A 10,230-nucleotide genomic window follows, 5' to 3' on the forward strand; every position below is an offset into this window, starting at 1 on the left:
TGTTCTTCTATCGTATGAAGAGCAAGGTTTACAAAATTATTCTGATGAATAATCTTTTTTGTTTCTTTTATAATCTTGTCCTTCTTAGAATCTCTAGAAATAGTTTCAGGGATTTTGAAAAGGGAAGCAGCTACTTTAAATCCTTTAAAAGGAATAAGTATTATCTCTAAATGCGGATGGCTGGATTGAACAACCATTTTGCCTTCTTCTTTGATAAAATCTGTTTTAACAACATTTAAACTATTTTTAGAAACATAATAATTTTCAACGAAGTCAAAGAAAAGTATATGCCTTTGAAGGGCATTCATTTTTTCTTTCCATTTTCGTTTAACACGCAACTTTTCAGTATCAGAAAACTTTGCATGATAGACTTTATGCTTATCACGGTTTTCTTTTGAACCATACTCATCATAAGAGAGATACTGGGTGAGTTTGGTTACCAAACTCATCTCAACTCATCATTACAACTTTTTCAAATCCCAATACAAAATATAATAAACAATTCAACTTTTTCAAATTCTAAAATAATAATAATATTAAAAAATAATATTCTAACAATATTTTATCATCTCAACTCAACTCAACTCAATTCACTTTAACATCCAAACACAACCTAAATCAAACTCAAAATGTTTGTTTAAAACAGTCAAACTATGATGAATGTGAGCAACATGAGCAACCATATCCGAAGCTATTGATGATAAAGATGAATTATCTTCTTCTTTATCAGCTTCTTCATTTACGAATTTATTCTTAGAGTATTCAGCATCTTTAGCAGAATAAAAAGCAGACGTAACTTGAGAGGATGTAGACAATTCTTTTAGTTTTAAAACAGGGTTTTCTGGCTGGGCTATTTTGACTGAATCTTTCGTAAATTGTTTGAGATGTTGATCTCGTTTTACTGGATGTTTAGAAACGGAACCAGCAATAGAAGATTTAGATATATATATAAATAAATAAATATATATATATATATATATAACGGTAACATATTCCAATTCAATTGTATATATTCTGCCGAAATTTATTAGTAATATATTGACAAAAACCACAATATAGGACATTAATTAGGCTTTTATTATAATAAATCTATATTTCTTCAATTTAAGTAATGAAAAAATAGTGTAAAATATTAATGTTATATTAAAATATATATATATATATATATATATATTTGACATCGAAAATGATTTGTACAGAGTTATGGGATGCAAATCTCGTGCAAGTTTTTGAAAAAAAAAAAAAAACCATTTGAAAATTTTTAATTTTTTTTAATAATGAGTCGTACATGTTTTTGTTTTTTTTCTAAAGGCTTACTCAAAGTTTGCACGTCCCAAATGTATATTTAGCATTCAAGTTTTAAAGTTATTTCAAAACTTATTTTCAATCAACCAGTACATGAATCATGTGGTCATCACTCTTTTAAAAACAAATCTCAATATTATAAAACTACTCTAAATTTTATTAGAATTATAAAATAATTGTAAAATAATTATAATTTTGCTATTGGGTCATTCCAACGGCTTTAATTTACTCATCCGGTAAAAAGAAATGGGTGTGAGTAAGTTATGATTGTAGCTTGGCATCAATATCATTCTCTGCAATGATTTCAAATTCCTCATGATGTAAATATTGATACGATCGAAGCTGATTTGACATTTCAATAGTTAGTTAGGTTGATTTTTATATTTTTTATTTTTTTATTTTATATAAAGAGATTGAGGAATTTCAAACTAGGTTCTTTTATTTGACATTTCAATAGTTAGGTAGGTTGATTTTTATAGTTTTTATTTTTTTATTTTTTTATATAAAGAGATTGAGGAATTTCAAACTAGGTTCTTTTATTTACAAAACATAATTTATTTTTTAAAAATATTTTATCTCATCTTATTATTATAATTTTTTTAATTTTAAATATAAAATAAATAATTTAATTTTTTTTTTAAATATCAAAATAAAAATAATATTAAAAAAATATTATAACAATATTTTATTAAATTTTTTAATTTTAATCTCAACTCATCTCATCTTTAAAAACAAACAAGCCTGATATGCCATCATACCATCAAATTCTTGATTAGGTGGGTTGATTTTAATATGCTGCTTTATTTTTAACATTTTAATGCCTCTTCTTATTATAAATTACCCTTAGTTTCTTGGGATAGTCATGAATTTAATAGATTTTTTTTTTCTTTTTTTGGGTTCAAGCTGTCTCTATATTACTTCTATTTCATTTCACATGATATGGCTGTTCCTAGTCTTGAATCTTCCTTGATATTATTGTACTAGTCTCTTCCAAATTTCTCCAATTAAATTTCACTTTATATATAAGATGTAGAGAAAAATCTAGAACCCTTTAGTCGAGATCCGATATTGTATTTGTGTTTTAGGTTAATTGATGAGCAATAAATATTAAAAGACCAATCTTAAAATTATCTGAGGCGGGTACGTAAGGAAAGTTTGAAATTGCGTCCTCATATTTTATTTTATTTTATTATTTAAAAAGACTTTCGACTACCTTTTATTAGGATTCTCAAATTTCTGCTGAAAATGGGTGATGTGTTCCTACCAATTCCATACTTCTCCCCACTAACTAACCATCATCTTTGAAAAACATGTGTGGAAATTGGAATTGGTGGCACCATTTTCCTCAAGGGTTGAAGTCAATCCATGTCTCAGTCCTACACCAAACTTGGAATGGAATCCCAGCAGCCAAACATGACCATAATAGCAATCAAAATTTACCTAATGTTGAAAAAATAGGAGTGTTTGTTGTTAATAATTGTATTCCAATCTATTAAAAGACATATCATTAAATGTTTATATTGAATTTACATCGTCTCGAATTTTAGATTCATCACCTGCAATTTCTCACTAATTTTTTTTTTTAATTTCCGTCCTATATACAAAATATTTTACGTTCACTCCAAATTATCAATATAATTAACTTTGAGCTGTTGGTGAAAGTATGAAATTAAACCATTTTATGATCATATCTCAACGAGAATTGCAAGGTACAAGTTTATGATTATGTATATAATATCTCAAGGGTGGCTCTACTCTCAGTGATCGGATCAGAGCTTCCGCTAATTAATTTTGGTTTTTCTCTTTACATGTATTTTTTTAATAATTTTTTTTTAAAAAATTATGATATTATTAAAAAATACATACTTAATCATTAAATAAAAAAAAATCAGCAATAACTCCTAACGGGAGCTATTAGCGGATTGACCATTTTTTTATATCTCAAAACAAAGATGGCAAGATAAAAGTAATGATTATTTAAAGCGTGAGGAGTAACGATATACATCAACAATATTTTTATATTTATTTTATAACCAACTGATTATGCCATTTCATTAAAAATAATTTTAATTTTATATAATTAATTTTAATTTCAATTTTATGATTTTCAATTTTATTTTAACTAATATAAATTTTACACGTCCAGAAGACAAAAACGACACGTCGACAGCAGACCAACCCTTAAGCCTTAACCCTTTCCACAAGAAAACTCACGAGTCTCAACCAAAGGCAAAATATCGTACCTGTCCGGAATTACCCTTATTTTCTTCGCCGAAACGCCGCCGTAATGTACCTCACTTACACTGGTTATTACTTTAAAACGAGGGGCATTGTTGGGGATTCAGTAGTAACAGTTCATGCCTGCACCGAAGCTTCTCCGTTCTCTCTCTATAAGCATCTCCATTTAACTTTGGTATTCTGTTTTGACTAGGTGGGAAGGAAATGATCTCTTTGCTCTGAAATTGTAATCTTTTAAGCGTTTGATACCTTGGATTGCATTATAAAAAGGGCCTTTGTTAGATTCAGAATTTCGGGTTGAATTCTTGCTTATCGCAGGCATTGACTTTGTTGGTAAGGTTTTGCTTTCTTCGTTTTGCGCAGTTCCTTTTTTTTTTCCCCAAGCAATCGTAATTGATTTTGCTCGCTGGCTTTTGGTCTTGGATGTGAAAGAAGAAGCTGGTTGAGCGAATATTTCTGCATAATTAAGTTATCATATGGTTTGTGAATTTTGAAGATTTATGTCTTGTGGGAACTTTTGGTATAATCGGATCAAGTGCCTTTTCTTTTGCCCAAGTTTTTGGTAATGCCGTTTTTTTTTATGTTTCTGAATTCCTCTTGATTGCTTGCAATTGTATCTTTATTGGCCTTTTAATATAGGCTTTCTTTTCGAACGTAATTGAAATGTGGGTCAGTTCCACTTTTCTACATCTCTCAGTTTTCCTATGTTAATGAACTCCGGAAGTATATTTCTGGGAATTTTATTTTTTTTTATTTTTTTACATTCTGTTGTGTTTGATTTTTTTATGAATTTTGCTTTTTGGAAGGTCTTGAAGATTTTAGTTGGTTTGTGTGTGATGTTAAATATTGCCATAGTTGTTATTATTCACTTTTGGTTCTTTCTTTTTCTTTTTAATACTCTTTTTCCTTCCTTTTGTTTGTTTGTATCTCTCCCTTGAATGCAATTGAAGATAAGGGCCGACTTCAGTTATGATATTCTGGAGTGATCTTCAAATATCTGGTCTCTGGCTTTGCTTGGCTGGGCTTATAGTTTCCTTTTATTTTCCTCAGGATTCATGTTGAAAATCATATCTTTTCTGGAGCACAAGTTGGATGATTTACTGGTTATCGTATTAAACTATTAATTTCTGAAATTATTGCCAGTGAGGTATTTGGATGCTCCCGTGGTGTCTGAATGAGTCAAATTAATTGAATGCTCCCATGTGAATCCTTTGCAGTTTCGATAGCCTTAAAGTGATTCTACTAGTTCTCTTTGGGCCATTTCCACTTGGGTGTTATTTTGTATTAAATGTCTTTTTTTATACCCTAAATTGGGTAGTGTAGCCATATCTCCATATAAGAGGTTCTCATTAGGATTTGTAATCACAGGTATCATTCTCTTAACAAGTCTTACTTTTTTATTTTTTATTTTTCCTTAGGTCTTTTGTTTTTCCTCCTCCTTAAGTACTTGCTTCTAAATTGGGTAGTATAGCCATATCTCCGTATAAGGGGTACGCATTAGGATTTGTAATCACAAGTGTCATTCTCTTAACAAGTACTGCTTTTTATTTTTTGTCCTTTGGTTTTTTTTGTTTTTTTTCCTCCTCCTTAAGTACTTGCTTGTTTATGATTATGACTTGTTGATTCTACATTCTATGATGATTCCTCACCCTTCAGATACATTCTTGTTGTATTAGTGTAGATTTGATATTAGCAGGACTGTTTAGATCTCTACTTTTTTTAGTATAAATTCTTCTTATCATATTTCATGTTGTTAGCATCATCATGATTTTATGGAGAATTGGAGTCTCAGCTGAATTTTTGTGTTTTTCATTATCTTTTTGTGATTACTATGCTTGTAGCATGTAATTCCTTAAGAAATGTTCTGCATTTTGATCTGAAGTGTTGAGTTTGTTCTTTCCAAAGTACAGTTATTTAAAGCTCAAGTGAGGATGCGTGCTCGGGTATTGCTTTCTCAGTGCTTGCCTGGGTTGGTGTCCCATGACCGTGGAAGTCAGAGCTCATCCTCCATTTCAGAGAGAGATGTGCATCTCCCTTCGCCTGCTGTTGAGATTCTCCCATCAAAGGTAGTTCCCTGATCCCCATTATGAACCATCTTAATCTTAGTGTGTCAAGAAAATGAAGAGCTATCACCATATAGTGTGGGATTCTTCAGCTGGACTTGAAAAAAAAATGGGATTCTTCAGCTGCAGCCTTTTTTCCTTTTTTATTTTGTGGTGGGAGGGGAGAGTTAAATTGTGTTCTGAGCTCTAAAACTCTCCTCATTCTCCTATGCAGACATCTCACCTGTACAAATATGCTAGGGAGAATGTAGACTTACAAGGGCTCAATGTATTCAAGGTGCTTCAGTCAGACCCTTAATTTGACAGTTGTGCTCGTCAGCATTTATACATTCAACTTATGTTACATGATCTTTCTGTTCTGATGGAAGAGGAAAAAGTAAATTCTTACATATCTTCTCTAATCCAGTTGTAGAGGCTTTCTTCAAACCCCCCCCCCCCCCAAAAAAAAAAAAAAAAAAAAAAACGAATAACATTTATAGGGGTGGAACCAGAAAAGTGAAGTTGGGGGGAAGTTTTTGGGACTTTTTAAAAATTTGGGGGCGGGGAGGCCTGAAGCCCCTCTCCGTCCCTGAGTTACACAACACCAATCTGGTTATGTGAATGCTACAAAATTTATAAGCAGTATTGTTTTGGTTCTTCCTGCTGCTACCATTTTAAAAACTGATCGAATCTTTTTTTTTTTTTTAATCATGGGTTAAATTGTGAGCCTTAGTTTTTTCCTTCAATGAGATATATGAATTGATGCCTTTTTCCAATCTGCTTCAGGGTAGAGTTAGTGTTGCTGATATCATTGGCTTCAATGGTTTGGAAATGATTGCTTCAAAACCTGATGGTAGGTACATGACAGTGTATTCATTTTCATGTGACTTTGTCCAATCTGAATTTGCCACATATTAGGACTGTTATTATTATTATTATTGTCGTCAGCATTGTTATTATTACTACTTTAGCACTCTCCTATTCTCTATATAGAGAGATTTGATATAATTTTGTTCCATTAGTGGCTTTGTTCTCCATGCAAAGATATATATCAAATGATTGATTTTAATTTACAACTAAAACTCTGGTTTGTAGGGAATATGAAATCTTGGGACAACTCTATTGATCTTGTTAATGTCCTTAAGCATGAGATTCGTGATGGACTATTGAGCTTTAGAGGCAAAACAGTACTTGAGGTAATCCAGTCAACGGGGAATTTCAATTACTTGCTAAGTCTTGTTAATATTCTTTAGTTTCTTTTTTTTACTTATAAAAAATAATATAGTAATATCAATCCCAATTCAGAAAATCAACATATTCATCCCATGGTGTTCTTGGATGGGAAAAATGTATATTTGCCGGGATTGTCTTGTTCATGACCATATAAAGAATAGCTTCTTTTTTTTTTTTTTTTTTTTTTTCTTTAATGGCTGATTCCATTTACAGAGGATTACCACATCCAAAGAATCATTGATGTGGATCTGCACTTTGAATATTTCTCTATGCTGGTTTAGTTCAATTTTCCTATTTATATATAACACTAATCTAAACATGCTTCTGATTTACATTCTAATACCTTAACTGTACTTCAGTTTTCAATATTATCTTTATGAGGAAACCTTTTTACTTGAACATTTTTAACGGTGTTGGGTGATGATTGCTTTGTCACTCATTTGATCCTTGTGACTAATTTTTCTTTTGATGCAGTATGAGTTAAGTTAAGCCTTTCAAATTAACATATCTACTTGCTGATTCTTGCAGCTTGGTTGCAGTTATGGACTCCCTGGGATTTTTGCCTGCTTGAAGGTAAATTCTGTTAACTGATTGAGACTTGGACCTTTACTTTTCCACATTTCTCGTTTATGCATCTACCTTGAAGTGTATCAAATGACTCGCTTTAGTTTTTTTTCTCTCTCCCATCTACTTCCAGCTACATTCTCTCCACACTTCTATATATAAAAAGCATATTTTTTATTCTATGCAGGAACTTGTACTTAGTAATTCATGAAAACACGATCAAGTTATTGAGGGGCACCATCTAATGTTTGGTTATTTCAAATGTTTTAAAAAAATATATATTTAATCACTGTTGATTTTAAACCAATGGACTTAAAATCTACCTTCAAGTAACACAGATGGCCTGTAGTTGGATGAAAATTTCATCTATATATAAAGGATGTCTGTCTGTTCAAGTCATTGTTTATAGTTAGAAGGCAAGTGTGCAAAACATCCATATAATTGCTTGCCCATAGAAGATATGCACTTTTATTACACCCCTATTTATTTATTTTTTTTCAAATTTTAGTCCCTGCATTCTGGAGTTCTTAAGTTTTTTGGCTCAAATCATTAGTGAATTGAAATTGACCTCATCATCATTGCAATTACTCAGTGAAATCTGTTAATTTTTCAAAATTTCTGCTTGCCTGCAAACTTTGAAAGATATTTCCTTTTCGTTTTTTTTTTTTTTTTCCTGATTGCTAATTTTGACAAATATACAGTAGGTGTTGAAGCCGCAGCCTTATCCTCCTCCCCCATTGTTATCTTGATAAGGAGTACAATTTGAACCAGAGACATTAACACTTTGGAAGATACACTTTATGAATGTATGCATCATGGAGAAAACACAAACCAGAAATTTTGCTTGAAAAATGAAAGAGGCCAGGGGCATAAACTAAATAAGGAAATACATAAAAGCAATTAAAATTGGTTCTCTGCTAATGTACTTGCTCTATATCTGATTAATTCATGTACAGGGTGCTTGCACAGTACACTTTCAAGACCTCAATGCAGAAACTATAAGATGCACAACCATACCTAATGTCCTTGCAAATCTTGAGCAAGCTCGGGACAAGCAGAGCCGACAGCCAGAGATTCCCCTCACTCCATCCAGACAAACTCTGGCTCCATCAGTTCACTTTTTTGCTGGGGACTGGGAAGAACTCCCCAGCGTCTTGTCTGTTGTGAAGAGTGAAAGCTTTGAAGTGACACCGGTAATGAGCTTGAGCTTCTCCGAGGAGGATTTCATGGATGGATGTAGCAGTGTAGATGGTAGCATCGTGGGGCAGGAATCCTCCTCGAGGCGATCAAGAAAGCTTTCCGGAAGTCGGGCATGGGAGAGGGCTTGTGAGAATGATCAGGGAGAGGGTGGATATGATGTTATTTTGATGACAGACATCCCATACTCAGTTATGTCTTTGAAGAAGCTATATGCACTCATGAAAAAGGTAAGTTTCTTTATCTCTTATGAGGGAGTCATTTTGGTGATATTATGTTAAATCAGCATACATGCTTCCAATCTTCCTCATGACCATATTGGCAGAGGATTTCTGGTAATCTCATTGTTCCTTTATAAGTACTCCTAGTAATCTGAAATTCATTGGTATCTATCTATATTTGTTACGCTGTGATTTATTAGTAGGTCTGAGAAAAGAGAGGGTTCAAGGATTTTTCTCTCTTTTTCTTGGCATATTTTGTTCAAAATATGTGAGTGCTTAAATTAAGATGATATAGTTGGGCTACCTATCCTCGAGAAATAATTGAGTAAGAAAATTATGAGATATGTATATGTTTGTCGGAGGCATGTAGATGCTGGCCGAGAGCCTTGTTGTAATAACAGAAGCATCTCATATGCCATCTCTATCCTTCTGAGATTAGAAGTTTATGCCCATTAACATATATAACATTTGAACAAATGCCAAACAATAGAAATAAATTAAAATTCTTGGTAGTGCCAGCGGCGGTTGAATATATGTAAACATCACTCAAGCTCTGTGGATTTGTAATGGGTATGTGTTACGTGCGTGATTTTTGCACTTCTGCCTTGTGTTGTTGATTTGCGCATGTGGAATTGAGCTGCAACTATCCTACTCATCTTTTACTTATTTTCTTTGGATAACCAGTGTGTGAGACCTCCATATGGAGTGTTGTACTTAGCCACAAAGAGGAATTATGTTGGCTTCAACAGTGGAGCACGGCACCTGAGAAGTCTTGTAGATGAAGAAGGCATTTTTGGAGCACATTTAGTCAAAGAGATGGCTGATAGAGATATTTGGAAATTCTTTCTCAAGTGAACAAAACATTCAGAAGTGCAGAAAAGTAGCCAGTAAACTCAGTTACAAATTTAGATGATATTTGTTAATTTGATATGATATAGATCACATTCATTCCTTTATTTTTTTCTCTTATCTGGGAATTTTTTTTTTTTTTTGGGTGGGGGGAGGGGAGGTGTCAGTAATATTGATGGAATTGAAATGTTATTTTCCTGCTATGCCTTCTGTAATTTTTGTTTTCCATCTTCTTCTCACAAAGTAGTGTTCCTTGTTTAAACTGTAAATCACAGTATTTATTTTGTTCTTCCATATTTTGTGTAATATTGTGTACTGGCTGAATTGGGAATTGAATATGTACAGGCAATTTTGAGTCTGATTTGGGATTGCAATATGTAAATGTGTTAATAATCTCAGTTTTGTTTGGTTTGAGTTTGAGAAATCTGATGAGTCTTGCTATTAGCGATATTTTTGTTGGTCTTAAAAGAGTATTAGTAGTGAAATTTAGTCAAGATTTAGCTAGCTTGCTTAAAAACCATCCACATCAAACTCAATATATCTATAGTAATTTTAACTTTCACATTTTTATATATTTTTCT

General features: G+C 32.2%; 1 protein-coding gene across 3 annotated transcripts; it reads left to right on the forward strand.

Moving 5' to 3' along the window:
- Positions 1-3,644: 3,644 nt before the first annotated feature.
- LOC108980071 lies at positions 3,645-10,008 on the forward strand. 3 transcript variants are annotated; one of them, XM_018950890.2, is made up of 8 exons: positions 3,645-3,876; positions 5,454-5,609; positions 5,821-5,883; positions 6,372-6,438; positions 6,681-6,781; positions 7,347-7,391; positions 8,339-8,809; positions 9,485-10,008. In XM_018950890.2, exons 2-8 carry the CDS (start codon positions 5,475-5,477, stop codon positions 9,653-9,655), a joined length of 1,053 nt encoding a protein of 350 aa, XP_018806435.1. In that variant the 5' UTR covers positions 3,645-3,876; positions 5,454-5,474; the 3' UTR covers positions 9,656-10,008. The 3 variants fall into 3 exon arrangements, with proteins under 3 accessions (XP_018806435.1, XP_018806440.1, XP_018806446.1); XM_018950895.2 differs by having other exon boundaries at positions 3,677-3,876; positions 5,449-5,609; XM_018950901.2 differs by lacking the exon at positions 5,821-5,883 and having other exon boundaries at positions 3,678-3,876.
- The last annotated feature ends 222 nt before the right edge of the window (positions 10,009-10,230 follow it).

This window comes from Juglans regia, chromosome 7 (assembly GCF_001411555.2).
Source record: "Juglans regia cultivar Chandler chromosome 7, Walnut 2.0, whole genome shotgun sequence".
Lineage (NCBI taxonomy): Eukaryota > Viridiplantae > Streptophyta > Magnoliopsida > Fagales > Juglandaceae > Juglans > Juglans regia.